The sequence below is a fragment of the Trichoplusia ni genome, chromosome 11, assembly GCF_003590095.1.
Source record: "Trichoplusia ni isolate ovarian cell line Hi5 chromosome 11, tn1, whole genome shotgun sequence".
NCBI classification, from domain to species: domain Eukaryota; kingdom Metazoa; phylum Arthropoda; class Insecta; order Lepidoptera; family Noctuidae; genus Trichoplusia; species Trichoplusia ni.
Genome location: NC_039488.1, coordinates 12748096 through 12771153, shown reverse-complemented (window position 1 = coordinate 12771153; position 23058 = coordinate 12748096). Strand labels below are relative to the sequence as shown.

The 23058-nt window shown below is 34.7% G+C and overlaps 1 protein-coding gene across 2 annotated transcripts in view; it reads left to right on the top strand.

The window, feature by feature from the left end:
• The window catches only part of LOC113498830 (calmodulin-binding transcription activator 2), a 200407-nt gene that overhangs the window by 128270 nt on the left and 49079 nt on the right, over nt 1-23058 (top strand). For both annotated transcript variants that reach the window (XM_026878972.1, XM_026878971.1), the window contains one exon: nt 9408-9475. Coding sequence is in view for 1 of the 2 variants with exons in the window: in XM_026878971.1 (XP_026734772.1) it covers nt 9408-9475 (68 nt within the window). In the remaining variant the exon portion in view is untranslated. The remainder of the gene's footprint in view (nt 1-9407; nt 9476-23058) is intronic.

The window sequence follows — 23058 nt, the reverse complement described above, 5'->3', positions numbered from 1 at the left end:
AGATTCCATTTCATTTTAACGGACGATTCTGTTATATAATTTACCTTCGTGTTAAGGAGATTTCGCAGCTTTTTCAATTGCATGTGTACAGACACCCAGGATTACCTAAAAATGTTTTATTTCCTTAGAATGTTTTGGGTGTAATATTAACCCAACCCAGTTATTCTTATAACATATTGCGTATTATTAAAAATGTAGTGTAAAATTATTTATACATTTTTATATTTAGACGAATACGTTACCACTTTTCTTTAAACTTGGTACATATTCAAATCATGTCCCTACACATCTAAAACGAGAAAGGGTCTACAAACCTACACTTTTCTCGTCTCCAATCAAATAAAAATGGGTAACAAACAAATAATATATTCTGTGCGCATCACCTCTCATTTACAGACACCCTAACATAATCATTCTCTTGCGTACAATTGGGGTACAGACCCTGTACTTCGAGATCGACAAAAAATTGTGTCGCTTAGGAAGCGAGACGCCGATATACGCAATGTAGAGCGCTATCTCGCTCTCACAATGATCGCTGTTGTATTTTAAGGTTTCATGGTATGTTGGACATATTTCTGAGTACAATGTACCTGTATTGTTTCCATTTTTATAAAACATATTTATTTTGTTTTGTGAAAGCGATATTTTCCTACGATGGGAAACGGCAGATGTTGCCAATAGGTAATCATTTTATTGTATCGTTGACCCTTTTTAAAAAATATACTTTTTTTCGTGTATTTACAATCGAATGTAGAAATTATAGGTTTCAAAAACGCCTCTATTTTTTAAGTAGAATGACGTGGTCCTTAATATTAAAACAACTAATAAAAAAAATGTTTAAGCCAAATATTTGACAAATAATTATATTACTACACGAATTAGACTTCCCAAAATTGCAACTACACTTCGTATGTCTTGCACGCAACTTCTCCCCTATACGGCAATAAACAGCCGAATAACTTGCCCATTGTTTTATTGCCATTTCGCATGTGTCTTCTATTCGTATTAGCTATAACAAACAGGATGAAATAGTACACAACTAGAAGCAATTAAATTCCCATCTCATCAAGAATTTTAAAATTAAATTTCATCAACGCACCTGGACAAAAAAGTTTCAATTTCAACCTTCTTTGAAGTGTCAATAAATAAACGAATAAACATCCTCAACCAAAGCAGACATTGAGAGGCAAACAAAACACGATCAACAACAATAGCATTAAAATTGTACACTCTTTTACTACCCCACTGTTACCAATACAAACTACACAAAAACTAAACTGAAACGAAAGGAAGGCACCTAAAACACGCATCCAAATCTAACCAAAAACGGTCCCGACATCGTCGACAGATATTTCCTCAACCCATTCACTGCTTAACTAATTCCACTTTAGTAGGTACACTAGAATTATATTTGAAGCGATAAATCTATGGTTTAAGGTCCGATGTGAATATTTAGCATATGATCTTATTTTCGGGTTTGCTCGTTAAGTAACTGGGTAATGGTGGTCGGTTTTGTTTAATGCTGGCGTATTTTAAAAGGGTTGATTGGTACGATCGTGAATTTTGTGAATTTGTGGATATGTGAAGGGGGTTGAATTCTGGATTTTGGGCGCAAAAAGAGTGTTTTTAGGGTTAGAACTAAGAGTCTGCCCTATCTATCTGTCTGCCCGTCTGTCACCGGGTTATACCTTGTCAGTTGAAATTTCACAGAAGATGTAGTTTTGTTACCGTTATTACAATACTAAACTTTACCTTTAAGGGGTCCTAGTCCGACTAGCACAACTTGTAGCATATAAAAATACAGCTCGTTCTTGGGGAAAATACTAGACAGGAAAAATAATTATTACCGAACGCAGGAAACACAACCGGTTTGGTTATTTTGCAAGTTGACAATGTTAAATTACGATAATGGTAATCAGGTTTCCCTATTTAATCCTCTAGCGGTGCTTATTCTTCTTCTCGAATTGTCTTTTTGTAGCCTTATTTATCATGCAAAAGAAGTTTTTGAATACAATTTGTTGAAAATATTTCAACATCATTTTTGAGTTAAACATTTTAATTTATTCTCAATTCGAGAGATGAATTTAAATCAACTTCAAATGTTAAAACATTTAATTTTAACTACAGTGAAGCCGCGACAAAAATCTGACGGCAAATGTTTATGCTTGGACTTTAGTATTACAATAAAGAGGAAAATAAAATTGGAGGCAACAGAGAGAAACCCTATTTATGTCCGCGTCCAAAAATAGCGGATTTCAAACGTTACCCGGTTGTCCTTTTATGTTCCACATGTTATAAATACACTTTTTCTAAAAACAATGTCCGCGAGCACTTGGTAAATGATAAATTAATTTTATTATTTCTGCGGTCGTTACAAAAAAGGATGAAAGAACTTTGGTCAAAGAATAAAAAAAGTTTCATTTCACATTAATTCACAAAGGAACGAGATTAATTTTGAGTTTTTTTACGAAACGGCAGCTATTTATTGTACACTTTAGGGAAATTGTAAATTTCTTTTTAAATATGAACGACTTGCCAGTCGATTGCTTTCGTCTTTTGTCGGTATTTTCCGGCGATTGTGATCAATCTTTGTCGAGTTTAAAGAGATTTTTCGCTTGAAATGTTTCTGAATTTAAATGTTTTCGAGTGGTTTAACAGTATTTTTATTTAGATGTGTATTGAGTCGAAGTCAGGGACCGGCCGGATACTCATTGAAAGGGTTTTTGAAGGGGTTTTTTTAAGCGCTTCAAGAAAAAACCCTATGACATATGTTACACCTTCGAACGGATTACTGGAACCCTGTTCCGAACAGGTTACCCTTTCACTACCCTGTAACACTGTAACAGGGTAACCCACTCCAACCTAAGACAATGTAATATGCACTCTTTATCATAGACATTAGTTTGAAAATAGTATAACCACGAGCGCACGTGACATCTTGCCGCCCAGCGGCGCCATTGTTGCATTTACCGAGCGACTTGTAAACATGGAATAAAAATCATTGTGGATATGATCTTACAGTTTAATTTTGCTTGTCGCACATTTCAAACGTTGTGATATATATTTTTCGTGTCTATACTTGTACACCAGGGTCGATAATTTTTAAAACTAAAAAAAAAATAGTAGGATGAAACCCATTAGAAAAGTAGGGGAATATTATAAAAATGAAAGGAAAAATAATTTACGGGCGATCTGAGGTCGGGAAGGGGGTGGGAGTGACGTTTGAAGAGTAAAAAACGGTTTTTCTCGATTTCCGGCAAAAGTAAAATTCGTATCAAAAAAAGTCAAATGGCAAAGTTGTAGGTAATAAAAAGATCTAAAACTTTTGTGTTGTTTATGTGAAAGATCCAAAAAAGATCCAAGATTGTGGTTTTTTGTTTTTATCATTTTTGTAACGAAATTTGGTGAAAGCTTACTTTTTTGTGTCCCAAATACGCTGTAATTTATTTGATTAAAAATATTTATTTTTTCACCTTATTTTGAATTAATATAAAAAAACACTCTAATTTTCAATCGAAAATTCACCCGTCAAATCTTCTCAGAAAATGCAAAAAATGAAAAAAAACTTGATTTTTTTTTAAATGATTATAAATAATTTCATCTAAAAAATTTGATTTGAGGTTTTAGGCTAGGTATATAAAATTACGCTGCAACTAATAGGAGCAAAGATTTAATGGAAAATGCGGCAAATACGGGGAAAAATATCAATCTTCGAGGGCTTTCGTTCAAAAATTCCTAACTTATATCTTCTAACCACGCGGACGAAGTCGCGGGCAACAGCTAGTTACCTATATGAAGTTTCGCGCGTAGGTAGTTTGTCCGAGAGGCGCGAGTCGCGGCGCGACACGTCGGCGGTAGAAGAAAATCGGCTGTAGTCTTAGTAAAGCAATGAGGGGCCGCTAGGGTGCAAGTATGCAGCTCAAATTTAGTGGGTAATTCAGGGTAACACGAATAAAAGCCTTTCGTGAAGGTAACCACTTCAAAGGGTTAAGTTATTGAAGGGGTTAACCCCTTCACGTGGTTACCCTAATGAAGGTGTTAACCATTTCGCTGGGTTTCGAGGATGTAACTCGAACAAAAGGTAACACTGCGATATGAGTTACCCCGTGTACGGGTTACCCTGTCAAACGGCTTAACTCTAAAGTGGGGTTGTCCGGTCCCTGGTCGAAGTTAAAATAGGTGACGTCAGTTGCTGAAAACTGTTTTTGTCTACTACATTACTTGTTCCCAAAAATCTTAAATAAAAAGTATATGTATTTAATTTTATTAAAAAGTCAATTAATTTATCTTCAAACCAAAAGATGTTAGAAAATAGAGCCAAGGCCAAAAAGAACAAAGTTAGAACACCGAAAATTGAGAAGAACATCAAAAAACCAACCGGCAATAGTTGAGTAATTTAATAACTTCATCCGAAGTCGGTTTATGCCTTCAGGGACCGAACCTAACCTTTACGATAACCTCAAGATTATTATTCCAAACCAGTACTGAAGTGTTTGATTTATTTATTAGAATAACATGTTCCGAATCTTTAGTTTTTATTTGCAATGCAAAACGGACGTACGTCGGGACGTTTGTTACCGAAGCAGCGTTTTTATGTGTCTGTAAATATGTATGGGCTGATCAAGTTGTACGCTAGATTGGGAATAAGTAAGCGGGACTGTTTTTTATTTAGTACGTCGTAGTCAGTTTTATTAACTACTTCCGAAGTTTAAGTTTCTTGTTTTGAGTTATGTTGTTGATTAAGTGGTGTTTTATTTAAATTGTTATGGTAGGTCATGGTCGAGGATTAAGAATAACAATATTATGGAAAATATGCTTCGAGTATGTTTTGCACCAAGTATAGGTATTACAGACGCTAGTTGCTCTTACATTAAAATAAAAATTCTTAAACAAAATTGGTGAAGTGGGCATCGGTCTCACCACGGTCGAAGTTCCATAAAATGGGCAAAACTAGAATAAAGAAAAACAAATTGGCCACCCATAAAATGCATGACCGCACCAATTGTTGCTTAACCTTCATATTTAACAGCTAATCTGAGAATATTTCACCAGTATAACACAGAAGTTCATAAGACACAACCTGATGACGGTCGGATAGACAGAATTTTATCAATATTGTTGTGTTATTACCCTTTGGAAACCGAAACATAAAAGTAATTTGAGGCTTCCGCAGTAAGGAAATAAATTCTTGTGTCGCGAGAAGTTTCACGAACATTCAAGTCACACGCATCTGCACATGACTCAAGAATCGGGGACCCTCAGTGGTTAGACGGTCCTTTTAAATTTTCATTTGTTACATCACTAAAAAGATATAACCAATTCCACAAACATTAGAACGATAGAAAGGGATATTTAAATTCAAATATTTTCCTCCTATTTTTTACAAATAAAATTACTTTTTAGAGTAAGAAGCCAATATATCTGGCAGCATATACTCTCATACATACATATGCGATGCAAATACATATTTTTATGAGATACAAGAACCGCTTGACCGCATTCTAGACAGCTGATGAGCTGTGATCGATGGCCGAGAGCCTGTTGGGTGACGATTCACTTTACTTTCATGATTTATTAATGAGCTCTACCATATGAGGCTATAGCTTATGAATAAATTAAATTCAGATCAATGTCATTAAATTAAATGCCTTGAATAATCTATTCTAATGTTATAAATGGGATTGTAAGTTTGTGTGTTACTTTTTCACGCAATAAATACTTGCCTTTTTGTAGAAATGTTTTTGTTAGAATAGTTGTTATGGACCCTGACTGCTGAAACCGGTTGTGGGTTCAATTTATAATAAGTCAAATGATCATAGTGACTGAAGCAGACTAAGGTCCAGTTTCACCATACTCTGTTTGTTAAATCATAATCGGTCATTTACTAATGGATTGTTAATAGTTAACGGTCTGTTATGTCGTCATGTGTCCCACGGCAAAAATTTAACAAGGCATTAGTAAATCTGCCATTTAACTGAATGACGGGCAAGTCATTCGCTCTTATTTTAAGCAACCAGATTGAAGTGCTCGCTTCCGACGTGTATTTATATGGAATTGGACGACATTTTACATAGTCGTATAATACGTCGTTTGAAATGAAATGTCAAGGTATCTAGGTGTTGTTTACGTTTTGATTAGTTGTGTTCGGTTTGTTGCGGTGTAATTTTTTCGCGATTTTTTGAAATAAAAAAATGTCGAAGAAGACACGTGGACCGAATTTTACCACACACGAAAAAGAACTCCTGATAGAATTAATTTCACGGCATAAGGATATCGTGGAAAATAAAAAAACGGATGCCGTGACCAGTGCAACGAAAAATGAAGGGTGGAAGAAACTGGCAGAAGAATTTAATTGTTTAAGTTCTTTTCACGTGCGTCACGTTGAGCAATTAAAAACCTGCTGGGACAACATCAAACGCACCACACGGAAAGACAAAGCCGCTGCCAAAAAAAATATTTTTTTAACTGGTAGGTGACACAGCTATTTGTTTTAAAACATGAACTAGCTAGGCCTGAAAACAAGAAGAACACAATATGCTACAGCTAGGCACATCCAATGCTTGTACGGTATAGCCGAGTGGTTAAGGTCATCACGCCAAACCCACTGTGCGCCGCGTGTCGTGGGTTCGATTCCCGCGTAGTACAAGCATTATTTTGAGTGATTCACAAATGCTTGTTCTGAGTCTGGGTGTCTTTTTGCATGTGAATTGTATGTTTGTGAAACCCAACGACACAGGGATTAAATTCCTTAGAGCAATAGTCGTTTTTAAAAAGAAAAGTGTATAGATTTATTCCGAGAAGTCGTGCTAAGTATTGTGTTTCTTTGCAGGAGGAGGCAAGCCTGACATTCCACCACCAGGACCACTTCAAGGACAAGTGGAAATGTTACTTGGCCCAACTTTGGATGGACTTGATAATCCTTATGACTCTGATATACATTTCTCAGATCAGGAACTTCGTAATTCAAATACTGAAATTGAAGTTCTTAATAAAAAAGTAAATTTATGTGTTATATTTTTATAGTAACTTTAATTAACATAATATTATACGAGGTAATTTTTTTATTTATTTACCAGGATGATATCGAGTCTGGGGTCGTTCTGGGATCACAGACAGTACTCAATGCCAATACGCCTTCTTCACCAATATTTAAAGATTCCAGTATGTCTCAGAAAAACAAAGGCATTATTCCAACTGAGGTGGGTAAAAATATTTATGTAGGTACTGGCAGACAAGTGGCTTTTATGGCCATTATAATTATGAAATAATTAATTACAATAATTTTTCTATTTTTTTTTAGAAAGTGGAAAATAAAAAGTGTAGCAGTTGGACTCCAAGAGATTTGAAAACTAAAGTGTCGACTACACTTTCCGGCAATAAAGAACTTTCGACATCAACATGGCTGCACCGAAGAAGGCCAAAGACTTCTTTGCAGGACAAAGTCCTGCAAAGCAAATTATTACTTATTGAGAACATGTTGAAAAATACCCAAAAAGAAGCTGCCCTAAAGGAAGAAATTTTACGAGAACAGTTAAAACAAGAAAAAATTAGAACGGAGAAATTGGAAATGGAACTTGAAATGTTAAAAAAAATATATGATTTTCGACTTTTTATTTTATTTTACAAACGAATTTAATTAAACTAATACACCACATTATGTTTTTATTCTTTAGTTACATTTATAAATCATGTTTTTATTTGTACTTAAGATTTTTTCATTTGTACTTAAGGTACTAACTGTTTTCGGTCTATAAAATTTAATGCAGTTAAAATAAAGACATCATAACAACTAATAATTATAAATCAATTATGAGATGCATTTAAATGTAAACTTTTAAAATAATTATTTATTAGCTCTCTTCGCTTAGGATTTATATCTCTCATAACTCCATTATTTCTTTGTTCCCTGATATGGCCCTGACGGAACAAATCTTCCCATGGCATAATTAACTCAAGTTCAGGATCATCTGGTGGTAACTCTTCCTTTCCCTTTATTGCAATATTGTGCAGTATTCCCGTTGCAACAATAACAGCAAGACATTTTTTCACTTGTATCTGCATCCCCAAGGCAAGTACAGGGAATCTTCGTTTCCACACCCCAAACATGCGTTCAACAGGATTTCTGCTTCTGATTTGAGCCTCATTATATAGTATATCCTCTGGGGTTTGTGGATTGTCCAGTGGCATCATGATATAAGGCCGATTCATGTACCCACTATCAGCCAATAATACAGCATCCCTATACTTGCCGCTTTCGAACAAAGCATTCCTGTAGGAAGCGTTCCAAATAGTTTGGTCTTGGCTACTGCCAGGCCATCTTGCCACCAAATCTAAAATTTCTAAATTTGCACTGCAAATCGCTTGCACATTTATGGACATGTAGCCTTTCCGGTTCCTAAAATATTCTGCATTTACCCCACCAGGGGAACGAATCCGTACATGTGTACAATCTAGAGCACCCAAAGCTTTTGGAAATTTTGCAATATTATAAAAATTCAACTGATACAATTGCGGCTTAATGAGGCTATTGCAGCAGTGACTCTGTGTATGATTCTGTGAGATGACGATTTACTTATACCGCAATAATCACCAACTGATATTTGTTGGGAGCCAGTCGCATAGTATCTCAAAGTCGAAAGAAGCTGATTTATGGGTGAAATTGATTCGTTTCTGAAACAAAATAAATGATTAATTTTATAAAACATTCATGTATTGAATAAGCCTTATAAATCTTACCTGTATTATGTAAATCTGTGTTCGTAAAGTTATAAGGTTGTAGGTGGATATAATCAAAATATCACACATGATAAGATGGGTTGTATAAGTGCATAAAAATACTACTCAATGATTTCTTGCATTTCATAACGTACATGATGGTCTTAATTAATTAATAGACGACTTACCGATCTGATGGATATTCTAATTTATCTTCGATCAACTGGAGAATATCAAGGGTCATATCTTTTGATAAACGAAACCTGGTACAAAAATCGACATCATCGTATTCTTCGAAATAGCAATGACGATCTTTAAAAATTCTGGGACGTCGTACAATTCCATCTAAGCAATCTAAATTTTCTAAAATGTTATTTGCAAAAATAAAATTATATGCAGCGTCCATTTTGACGTGACTTTGACAATCTGTTAGTGTCTAACAGACGTCTTGACCGGTGATTAGATTTAATGCCTTGTTAAGCGAAGTTAACAGACGTTTAGTCGTGGTGGGACACTCGATAACTTTAACAGTCCGTTATCTGTCTTAACAGACCGTTAAATATTTAACAGAGTATGGTGAAACTGGACCTTAACATTACAAAATATTTATATTTGTTTAACGTACATTAATTTATTATCAAAAGGAAGTAAATTATAACAGTTTTTTAATGGTATATATTTATTTGTTACAGGAAATCGCGGCCATCCTCATCAGTTTCGACAAACACAGCGAATGGCAATCAAAAGAGGTCAAAATACGGTGAGTAAAACCTTTTTGCACACCATCAGTTATTTCACTTTTAAACACGTTTGTCCTTATAACATAAGCAAATACGAAATAAAAACATTGATTTTATAAACAAAAAGGACAATTTACTGGAACAAAAGACAGCGATTGAAAATTTGATACAAACAGTGTCACGTTTATTGTAGCCCAACGTGGGGCAGCGTGGATATTTGACAAACTTAACAAACATTCAATCAAACGTTAAGAGGGTATCTCTTGTATAAACATGTATTTATGTGTAAAGAATCAAATTGATCACACTACCAGCCAGGTTTTCACACGATATTTTCTTTTAAAATTTGCCAGTAGTGTCTTAGTCTAACTAAGAAAGCACAAATAATTTTGAGAAAGCCTCATTATATCTTTACCTGGGTTATACAAATCCTTGCATAAAACCACTACGACACTTACTAATCAATGAGTATTCTAATCTATTTTTAAGTATTATAATAATCCGACACAAAAGCATTTTCTTTAAGTCTATTACAATTACGTAATACAATTAAAACATTTCTCTCCACGAAAACAAAGCAACAGTTCAAAGAAATTATATCAAATATTGAATTGTGTTAATAGATATAAATGAAATGTTACGTGCCGGCTCGCGGCGGGAAACACGTAAAGGTTTTCAAGGAAATCATAATCGTTCACGTGGGGAAATTGAAAATCGTGTGAGAGTTGTGTTGCACTCAAAGGATTGACTATTTGTTCACTAATATTGGTTTTGTATAATGGAGTGCTGCGATAAATACGGGTTGTTCTATTTTGATATAAGTTACTAGCTGTTACGCAAGATTTTGTTCGCATGGATAAAGATAGAGCTTAGATAAGTTACAGAAGATTTAAAAGAGGACGCAACTTCTTCCCGTTTTTGTAACATTGCTCATTGCTGCACTGCTCCTTTTGATGATAGCGTGATAGTATAGCCTAACGTTTCTATGTAAATGGGGTATCGAAAATTGAAAGTATTATTGAGATCGGAGAGTCTTTGTGCATATGACTTGAATGTTTGTGAAGCCCAGAGCAACAAGGATTTGATTCGAGTAGACATTTTTTCACGTATATTTAAAGTGGGGTTCTAAAACGTCATTCCTACGAGAAAATCTGGCAAGAAACTTCTTATAAAATTCTCCCACCCTAATACAATTTATTGATTCTCATAGAAATTAGGCTACAAAGGTGTTTCTTAGTAGTATACGTATACTTACAACTACCATACCTCTCTTGTTCTTCATTTCTTTGTTTTTCTAAAAGACACAAACTGCCTTAAAACCCCTCTCTCGAGTCGTTCAAAACAAATAAAACTTTCCTTTTATGGCATCAAGGGTTCGCCCATGAATTTAGGGTTGAGTGAATCATAATAAAAACCCATTTAGAAATTGATCGTTCGGAGTGAGTTATTGTTTCTCTGCCAAAAACTTTATATGGATATTTTTACTTATGATAAATTGCTATTAACATATAAGTTATGTACCTAATTATAAGAATAAGAAATAAGTAATTTTGATCAGAAAACTAATTAATTTACCTCTTGTTGAGTCTACTTAATCTTTAATAAATTTTCCTAGAAAAAATGTATATATTCATACACAAAAGTGTTGGGGCAAGCAATATTTAATAGTACGGAATCCCAACAATGCTTCCGACTCACAATTGTCTTTTTATTATTCAATGGGCCCATAAAAAGCACCTGATGGTGAATGGTCATCGTAACTCATCGATAATGCGCGGATTCAGCGCTTTAAACAGCTCCCTGATGCATTGCACCGCTGAAACTGATTCCGTTCTAGTGAGTGCTTCTGAATTAAATAAAATATGTGTTTGGCTTCATCATTAACAAAAAAATGGGCTCACACGTGCGGTGAAAACGCGTAAGTATAGTTAAGCATAAAAGTCAGACAGATAATTTAAATTTACCTCTCCAATCCAAATTTAATTTCCGACCTTCCAACTATACAAGAAAGTTTCAAGAAAGACATTGCTTGAAGCATACCTTTTTTAAACTTAAATTACAAACTAAATGTAGAATCGTACACAGCTGAAAAAAAAACCTGTTCGCAAACGAAACGAATTAAACTATCAGTAGAATAACGTGACCGTTACTTTTATACTTTACTCTGTGACTGTACCTAATTTGGCGCCCAACGAGGGACCCGTTCCAACTTGTAACAACTTTAAGCAAATTAAAACTTGGGCCGTGACTACTGCTCTCTCTGTGTGCACCGTTGAAATATTAACTCTTTATGGGTGCGCAGTGTACAACCAGAGTTGCGGTGCGGCCGCGGATCCGTGTCGTTACATAAAAATTTAATAATGGTCTTGATACTGGGAAGTTTTTGTACGTGATCAAGTTTAGTTTGGTTATTTAAGGCTGCACTGAGATTCCCGATGTTTTTTATTTAAAACTTTCCCTAAGTTCAACGCAGGAGTTTAGTTAAAGCTATTATAAGAATGGATATTGATGATCGAAGCAAGATTAAAAACTTGTGTAAACAATTGGACTACCTACTTAAAATTAATGTTAACATTTTTATTTTAATATTTTTGAAATGTGTTTTTAATCTTTGTTTTCTAAAAACTTTTGAGATTTATTTATTGAAGTAAAATGTAATTTTCCCGTCACACTAATATATTTTTTATAATTTTTAATTTTTCATAATATTTTGTTATTTCAAATAACATTTTAACATCGCATTATTGCATATCGTATTTCCACTTAAAACAAATTAACAAATTGACAAAGAAACCAATATTAACTAAAAAAAACGACGTCTGAATCCAAAATAAGACTACCGTATGTAAAGGAAGTTCTAAAGGCTACATTGTATACTCAAACTACGTAAAAGTTACTTAAGGCTAGGTCTCAGTACTCAAAGGCCAAAGTTCCATCCAAGATAAGAGAATACAATTAGTGCTGTAATTGTTACTTAACGTAGGAAGTATGTGTTGAGTGTAATATGACTATGTTTGTGAAGATATTCTTGTAGACGACGACTAGGAATGTGCCAAAGTTTTGCTTATCATTTAGTGTATTTCTATTTTGTAGCTAAGTCGAAAACAACCGTCCTAGAAATCGCTCACTCGGTTAGTCGGACCACATTCGCCCTAAGCTCGAAATTGATCTGTATGACGTACTCCACAATGCCAGGGACAGAAAAGGTATATATTATAATTTAGAAAAATATCGTTCCAGAAACGGGGCATCTGAGTCCTCAGTATTGAAGATGTAATGAAGCGAAGAGAAGTATATACTGAACCATTACCATAACTGAAAAGAAAAGTGATGCCTGATTTTATTTAAAACTAGCTGCTGCCCGCGACTTCGTCCCCTTGGGTAGAAGATATAAGTTATGATTTAGTTATACCTGCCCGGATTTTTTCACATTTTCCACTGTATCTTAGCTCCTATTAGTCGCAGCGTGATGGTTTATAGCCTAAAGCCTTCCTCAATGAATGGTCTATTCAACACAAAAAGAATTTTTCCTTTTGGACCAGTAGTTCCTGAGATTAGCGCGTTCAGCTTTATATATTAGTATAGATTAGATAAAACATGACAACTGGAAAATACGTTTGAGCAAAAGCGGTAGATTAGTTTAGTCTCAGTAGTTTCTGTTATCATATATAATTAAATACCAGAAAGTTTTAGGTACTGTATTGTATATCAAACGACTACAACTTCTTCCTCACCTATGGTATGATATTGTTTGACGCCGAAACTTTTTCTCCATATTCCTATTATTGGCTAATCAACCGATTTCACTCAAATCACTCATATGCAACAATTCCCCAAACAGCAGAACTAACCCTAACCAATCGTACTAACTTCCTCCTTTACAAGTCAGTCAACAAAACCAACACACAATTACATTCTCCGTTAAAACAAAGTGATTTTAATTGTACTCGTATTGACAAGAGTCGCATATTAATCTGTGCCCAATATGTCGGCGGGCGCGCCGCCATGACAGATCATTTCGCGGCCATTACGCCGGGTAATTTAATGCTGTTGTTAGATTTATTGTGATGGGAATCTCTACTAATGGTGCTCATTTGATCTGTGAGCACTCAATTGTGTGTTGAAGTTTGAGGGTTTCATTGTGAACTGGTTGGAAGGTATCCTTAGTAATATTATAAATGTGAAAGTTTGTTACTCAATCACGCAAAAACAGCTGAACGGATTTGAATGAAATGCATGAAGGCATGTATATAGCCACTGATATGGAAAAGAGCATAGGCTACCTTTTATCCCAATTTTTTTAAATAGTTCCCGAGGGAAAATTGAAAAGGTGTGTAAAAGCTATAAGATCACTAAAGGGATGTATTTCCATGGAACGGGGACCACCGAACGCTGTAAACTGAAATCCACGCAGACGGAGTCGCAGGCAACAACTAGTAGGGCTATAGCTATTTTGTGGTATTGTAATAGCTGTGTCAATTTTAATATGACCTGTAGCCTTTAGTGACTGATTCTGTCAGGAGTTAAATAAGGCTTGTAGTTTGTAACAGTGAATGACGTACAGTTGTTGCGTCTCCGTTTTAGCATCAGAGCTTTGATAAGGGGTCCTATTGGCAGTCAGTTGAACCCGAAAACACGTGTATAGTGATGTATACCTCCCAAATGTTTTACACAAGTTTGTTCCCTACATGATAATCAATGATTCAGAATACGTAAACCTCTTCAATTTAGTATTGACGTCATTACTCTGACGTAGGTTGGATGTTAATATTTTTGAAGGACTGCGCACGAACTCGTTGACATGAAAAGGTTGTGTATGACATTGAAACCTGTTAGCCATTCTAATTAAATACCTACTTGAAAAATATAAACTGCAACCCATCTCTTTTGTTCCAAGCGTCAGGTTTTACCGAATAAAGCAGTACCTAAAGTTGGCAAAATCATAACTAGGTTAATCATAAGAATCCATTCTCATCGCTTAACTCAAGGCTAGAACCAACACGTGATGAATTATTGAAAACTGCGAAACAGCTCGAACAATCGAAACTCGAAACTTTACTGATTATTCTAAAACGTAGTTTGTAGAGTTATGCCTTCATACCACGAACATACAGCTAAAGTACCCTCGTAAATAAATGTCCCGACTGCAATAAAGTTGGGCTTGAGAAACATCCAATAACGGGCATCGTCACGATACTTAATAGTTTTTATTTGGAAATTAATTTACGCGGTATTCTTTGCAGAAGGTTCACTGTTCCAAGCGGCAGATTTGTCACCAGTCTTAGCTTTAAAAGTACTTTTTTTACTAAGTTTACGGATAGGAATGAATTAAATTTAAAACGAATTAATTATAAAACATACATTGAAAGGTATACCTTCGATCGTCTTTAAAAGTTTTTCTATAAAATTTGCATCTTGCTGTACCTAAAGTAAATAAATGTAATCGAGAGAGCGATATTATTTAATTAACATCAGCAAAATCTCAACATAAATTAGTTCAGAGTGGATTTTCTGTAAACATTTCTATGACGTGGCCCTAGTATTATAATGACTTTATGGGGCGCGCTGTTTATTCGAGCCGGGATGAAGGAAAAAGTATTTTATTGTTTCCGCTATTTCGTTAGAAGAATGTCGCTGGCTGGCAATAAAAATTAAAACTGGTCAGTGCGTGCTGGAATCTCTTCCTTCCTTATTTCAATTATTTGTGAACTTAATTTGTTGATGTTAAGACGTGTGGCAATAATTGTAATCAAATGATATTAGAATCTGAATAAATTACATCATTTTAAATTATTCATTATTATTTATTTTTTGTGAATCATTGACAGCGATTTTCCCATTAATAACAACATCTTAATAGTTTATACCTAAATCATATATTTCAATAAAGAACTTTATTTCTCCTTGAAAAAAAGTGGCAGTGTATATTATCATCACCCTTAAAAGTTTCGCAAAGAAGGAAGAAAGAAAGTTTGTTTACAACGATACTTAGTGACTTCAAATGAACGGCTCACGTTTCTGACAACATTAAGAATAATTCGCGAGCCTGAAAAAATATATTTAAAAAAAGCAACGATTTAAGCAAGGAATTGAAATAGCCTTCGCAACTAACCTATTAAGTGTGCCAAATTAAAAAATGCACGCGATTCTTAAAAAGTTTAACTTAAAATACTAATATAAGTATAAAATATTAAGTAGTGTTACACAAAAAGTTCGGCGATTCCACATTTCTTCGGCGAAAACTTTTTTATAGAAATTCAAACATGGCGTCTTTATTATGATTTATTAATAAAACCTTTTTAAAAAGTCGCGCCGTTTCGGAGTTTTCGCGGCTGAAAAAAGAAGTTTCTTTAACTTTGTGACCTAAACGGCTTTGGACGAATATCCGTCGTAAATTTTGTGGGTTATCACTTTCGTAACATGAATTAATATTGCTACCAGGCATTAGTTAAATAGTTACTTTTATAACCTAAGTTTGTAACTTGTGATATTAAGTTGATAAATACGGAAATGTTCTGTGAGGTTAGATTAAAAATAATGTGAAGAGAAAATAGTATATTCCTTCAATCCTTTTTTGCCTTGCTCATTCGTTAATAAGTTTATTTTTTGTGTCAGTATATTCTGTATTTCTGAAAATATTTATATTATAATCTGTTTAACGTTTATAATTTTCATTAGTACAGATAAAGTACACTTAATGTTGACTTATTGAAGTGGAATGTACGTATTCCATTATTCAAGTGGATCAATAGACAATATATGAAATAAAATACTACCATACCACACTTTACCTTATCAAATTTCCAACCAATCGTGAGATGTCTAGTGTAAGCTTAGCTGCTAAGTGTTGCGGGTTCGACAACCGCGCCGTTCTGAACCACACAGATATTTATGTGACTGTTCTCTACCCTGAGTGTTTGTGCATTCGATTTATGTCTGCTAACGAAGCCAGCTAAGGCTATTTCAGTTTGAGTCATGTTTAAAAAGACGGTTTAGTTTATATTTTATTGTTCAAATCGCTACGTTTAAAGGCAATTTAGTATGCGACTAAATATTAATATAACTATTTATCGAAATTAGTTCTAGATATGGAGATATAAACCTTCAGATAAATCTTTAATCTTTAGAAGGTAACGGTTAATCTTGAAAAAACATTCCATACAAACTTAGATCAGATGATAATACCAATTTGAAATCTTTAAAATGTACAGAGAATTTAAAAGTATCTTTGATAAAACCAGGCTACACCGAAACACGCGTACCTACAGCAAATATGTCCTATCAAAGGCCAATAAAAATTACGTCACACCAACTCTAACCCTAAACAGAACCAATCAACGTCACGTCATCCAGCGCAACAATTGCCCAACTAATACCATCCCTAATTAGTGTCACATCATTACACAACTAGCCTAAACACACGTAAATTACTTTCAAACGAATAGCCAGCACATAGGAACATGACCGGTGTAATTTTCGATTAAATCACTCGATTCCAGTATCGAGAATCGATTCTACTCGAGTATTTATCGATGCGATTAGCTTGATTGAGATAGAAGACTTGAATTAGTGGTGACGGATGAGTGCCGATGGTTGGCACGTGTGTCAAGTTCCAGCGATTGTAAAAGGTTCGACGTCATTTATCTCAGACTTCTGTTGAGCTATTGAGGTTTTACTGGCTTACCTACTCGTACGGTTTATGTATTTGTTTTTGTATGGTTGGAAGTGGATGCGGTGTATCTGCGGCTCTTTTACTTTAAGCAGTAGTTAATTGAGTTTTAAGGACTTTTTCAATGATAATTAGGTAACACAAAACGTAAATAGGTTACGAAAAATGTGTCAGTTATTTGTAATTAAAATTAGTATAAAAATAAATAAACAGGACTTATTGTTTCTAGGCATTTACCGCTACAAAATCGATGAATTTCAAATTCAATTATTATTAATTTAAATCTAAAACTATGAAACATCAACAGCAGTAAATAACAGATTCTTAAAAGTCGTCATTTATCTGTTATTTGAGTAATTTGAGTAATCCATAACTTTACACACTAACAGTGTTCTTATCAAGACTCAAACCTCCGACCAACCACATACCTATTCTCTTTACCAAAAAACAGTACCTTCACTAACTAAAACAAACGGCACAAAATCAAAACAAACCATCCCAAGTACCGATCAGTCAGTTTCTCACAGTCCCTAGTCCGTACAAATCCCTGTTGCATTAGGCAGTCGGTATTTTTAATTGAGACCGGATCGATTCCGCGCTGCATCCGTCGACGCCATTTGCTTGTATAATTTTGACACACTTCCAATCGGTCGCTCAGCAAGATATCTGTCAATTAAAATTTCAATTTACATGTTGAGAGGCGCTCCATTATATTGTCATTATTCTGTGTGACTTGGAGTCAATTAGTGGAACTGATTTCGTTGGGTTTTTGATGCTTGTTGTGAATTTTTGCGAGATAATTTTAGATTTTTGACTATTTGTGATTTAAGGAGTGGTTTTGTGACTTTTGATCTTTTTAAACGTAGGAAAGCAGTAAATTAGAAAGTCTATATTTTTTAAAGCTAGATCGGACTATATATTACTATTAAACTTTCGGAATTAGGAGTCAAAATTATTGCAATAAGCACACTTGATACAGCAAAGTGATTTAAAACGTGTAAAGTCTATATCAATGAAAAAAAAAACGGGTTTAGTAAGAATCAGATCGCGACCTCAATTTTATTTTTACAGTTACATTGTCAACAGAAATACATCATCAGTGAAAATTTCAACTGCCTAATATCAAAGTTTATGAGATACCTGGTGACAGACGGACATTTAGTGAATTAACTTAGCATGAGGGTTGCGTTTTTACCCTTGCATACCGAACCCTAAAACTAACAAATTCCGTAGTACTTCAGTTGTGGTTCCCCACAAATCAATTGGAACACTAATGATCAATTAGAGCCTGCTTTAAATGGTACAATTTGAAAATAAAACTACCCTCAAACAGTGCCATTCACAACATATATGTAAATGAAAATGCATATTTATAACACATGATTGGGCGTTATACTTATCTCAGTAATTATCTTGTTTATCGAAGTAAAAATATAATAAAAACGTTTTTATTTAAATATTTTATTACCTAATAATAAACAAAACTATTGTTTCCAACACATTAATAAGACTCATCTTATCATTATCTGAACGAGATCTAAACTCTGACGTCAAACAGTTCACCGAGCGTCATTACTGACGTCACAAACTCACAATGGATGCTAGAACACGTGCCATCCTAACTTATTCCCATTCCCAGCCCATGACACATAAAACAAATGAACTTTACACTCGATGTAACAAAATATTTTAGTTGACAACGATGCTGTTCAGTATTCGACAAACATTCGATTCTCGACGGACCAGCTGAGCGGGTATTTCCCCGGGATTAGTCCCGGGATCCCAGATCAAACCGATTTTTAATATAGCCCGCCGGTTCGATAGAATTTATGTTATTGGATTGCATTTCAAATGAAATACAGTTACGTAATAATTTTAAAGTAGTTTAAAGTCATATTTTGTTATGAAATGTTGTGAGAATATTAAATGTTTTACGAAATATGTATTTGGAAAATTGAATTACATTTATGTTGACTTTATGAAAATGAATGTAAGATATCTATTAAGAGTATTTGCGCGCTTTGTGAATTAATAATCACGCATTTAAGATTAAAACTGATATTAATTTTTGAGTTGTGTATTCTCTTTTTATATTGGAGGACGGTGTAATTAATTAATGAGTAACAATGAAGTAATTAAATGGCCATGTAATTTTCCCTATCACGTATTCAACGGTAGACAAGAAAGATCATATGGAATTTGGGAATTGAGATCATCTTGATAAGAGCTTATGTGCTAGAGTATTGACCAAAAACTTTATGTCTTAGGATAAGCTCGTGGCTAAACTAAAACTGTACAAGTTAATTGATGACAGGTTAAGCTACTCTTGATACGGTCAGTTAGTTATTGGGTAATCCGTGTTTCAGAAGGTATGTTATTGTGGGTTCCGGCTGTTATTTACAAATCTGTGTCAGTCATTATGGGTAGTCAGAAGCTGGAATGTCTGACAACCGTTCCAACTATGGGGATCGTGGTGGCTGGGTTGCTACTTGGCGAGCATCCGCATCCGGTTAGACTGGAAGCAGGCCTATTACAGCAAATACTTATTGCAGCAAAATAGATTGGGATGATATTGAATCTGTAAAAATAGATTGTTATTTTCCCGGAATCCCGTATACGACATCGTGACACACGGTGCAACACTATCCGAGCCTATAATTTGTAGGGTCATTGAGGCTAGGAGCTGACTGGCGCGTGTTTGGCGACGTCACAGCCCTAGATTCGCCGGCTTATTTGACTAGCTTGATTTATGTAGCGGTTCGTTTGCTAAGCGAGCGGTAGATTGGTTTCTATTAGCGATAGTGTTTGAGCGAAGTCCGTAGAATTGATTCGCTCAGCGTTTGTTTAGCTGGCTGTTTGAGAGTTCGGAATTAAAGTTTTATTGATATCTGGTAATGCTGTCTTTGTTGAAAGTTTTTAGTTATCGTTGGGATGTAACGATGAGTTTGTACTATTATGCTTGTTTGTATGTTTGTGACTTTCTATATATCGATTACCGTCGTTAATGTGGATCGTGCTTGGTGTTCTTCTTTCCAATGTCTAGTTCATCTACATATTAACTCTTTTTAAAAGCCTGATTTACTGTTTTGAGTAGGTTGAGTTGATCAGGTTATGGTTATATAGGAACTTTTACAAAACGCCATCTGGTCAAACTAAGCAAAAGCTTGTATCGTGAGCACTAGACAACTGATAGACATACTTACATATTTTTAAATACATACATATATTTTAGGTTATTTACATCCAGCCACAGAAAAAATGGATTACCCATCACAGAAAAAATTGCCTTCAGTGGGAATCAAACTCACGACCGTCATCAATATAAAAATATTTATTAGTATTTCTTCAATCTTCTTATTATTAGATCAGAGGCAACTTTTTCCCACAGAGGGAATTGTTAACCAGTGATCACCAGCTTGCTCATTGCATGATAGTGATTCTAAAGTCAAATATTTGGTATTCAGATCCCACACTAAGTTTTCATCTACTGTTATTTTCCGATCACCAAAAAGGCCAATCCTTATAAACTCGAACCAATTCTGAAGACAAATGAAAATCTAATTTAAAATCCTAGTTAACATGGGGCATAGTTTCCATTCTAATTGTCCCACGTCCTTACCCCTGAAGGGAGCTGATATATCTGGCGGGGGTAAGGTCCCGCCATCTATCCCCAGGATTCATTGGAATCTGATAACGTGGGGCTATAAATTAGTTCCAAGGTAGGGAATCGGTCGAGTGATGGGGGTAGGTGTTTAAGTGGGTAAGGAGTGGAGTTATGGAGTTCTTGAGAAGGCAAAAATTATGCATTGATTCAAATAAATAAAAAATGTTCTACGGATTGCCAAAAACTTCAACCAGCTTAAGAGCAGCTAGATCGTTAGGTTTATTTTTATGGTCCTGTACCTGAAGCCTAAAAACGGAACCCTTAGACTTCGATTCCGCTGTTCGTCCACCCGTTACTTATCTAGAAAGTTGAAATTTTCACTGATGATATATTTTCTGTTGCCGCTATGACAACAAATATTAAAAATAAAAATGGAAATGCAACGATTATTTCAGTCTTAAATTTGTTGGTTTTTGACAATTAAATAGCACAACTGATGTATTATCTCAAGTCTATTTTAACGAAATCCTTATTCCTGGCACTTACCTGGCTATTTCATTACGTTATGATTCAAACAATCATTACATAAGCTCCTTTCGCCTTTCCTTGAGCATTCTCTACCAGTCCCCTAACTTTCGTTTCAGCAGGGGTTAAAATTACTTTTATTAAATAAACACCAGAAGTGCAGCACCGAGGCATTCGGCTCCACTATCCCTAATCAATTAGCTCGGCCGCCTCGATTTAATTACATCCAGTTCAGATCACGCGCTAAGAATTTTAATAGCCGAGAATTGAATTAGGTATTACTGGTCGTTCATTTAGCTTTGCAAGTTTCAGATGTTAGATGTGGTTTACCTATATATATATTAGTGAGACTCTATGGTTTATAGGTTGTATTAATGTTCATTTTGAATTATTTGTAGATGTTGATTGGAAAGTGAATAATATAGATATCATTCATTGGCCTATCCTTTTCCAAATTATGTTGGGGTCGGCTACCAGTCTAACCGGTTTCAGCTATGTACCAGTGTTTTACAAGGAGCGACTGCCCTCCTCAACCCAGTTACCTGGGCGACACGATACGCCTTCGTTAGACTAGTTGTCAGACTTTTCAAGCTTCTGACTACCTGTAACTGTCAAAGATGTAAAAATAACAGCCGGGACCCACAATTTAACGTGACTTCCAAAACACGGAGGAACTCCTTATGACAAAGATGGTCACCCATCTACGGACCAACCGCGTCAAGCATAGCTTAACATGAGATCGTTTCACTTCTGCGGTTATAGCTTAGCCACCTCACTTAGCCACGAGCTCCTAATATAGATAATATATAGTAGATAGATAGATAATAGACGTCTGGATGTTTGTTTCTCTTTCACGCCAAAACTATTGTACAGGTTTAGACAAATCTTGGTACACGAATAATTTATAATCAGGACTAACGCATGGAATATTTTTTATCAAGATTTTATGTTCACGTGGGATCCTTTTCGATTTGTAGCGCGTTAGATTATATTATGAAGTGAAATTAAGTTATTTAAAAAAAAAATACAAGGGCAATAATTGTATTCCTTAAAGCTATATAACATGACAGAGACAAGTGGAAGAAGAATGGGGAGGCTTTTGCCCAGCAGTGGGACATTCCAGGCTAGTAAAAAAAATAGCTATATCAATAAAGTATTGACTTTACTTATATAGCTTTTATTATTAAAAGCCTCTACAGAGTAGAGATCTTCATTTTCTCCACATGTTTCTATTATTTGCATCTACCTTTTTCAGTTATTTCGTGAACCAATCTTTCCACTAGTATATAACTTTCTATTCAAACTTTTAAGTATGACTCATTCCATCATAACAGATTTTACATCTACAATTGAAATCTTGTTTTCCATTAAAAGACGACAAACAAAACCATTAGCCGGACAAAGCAAATAAATATAAGTGAAGTAAACATAATAAAGACAAAGTCGTAAATAAACCACTAACACACTTGTCACGAGACAAATAAAACATTATTAACGATTTATTTCCAAACAAAAAAAAACATTCGGCACATTATAATATACTGACATAACATTTACTGCACAACATGGCATTTACATAAAAAAATCATCTTTGCCATGATTGTATTAAAAACTCATTACTTTTTTTGTGAATAATAACTAATTGGGTGATTCACCGGAAAAAAGTAACACAAATTAAGAACATCATTATCCACACCACACTTTTAATACTGCAGATTGCTAGATTTGATATTATTTTTATCTAAGCTTGCAAAGTACTACGGCTATTCATAGATGACGAAAGAATAAAAACATTTTAGCATTAC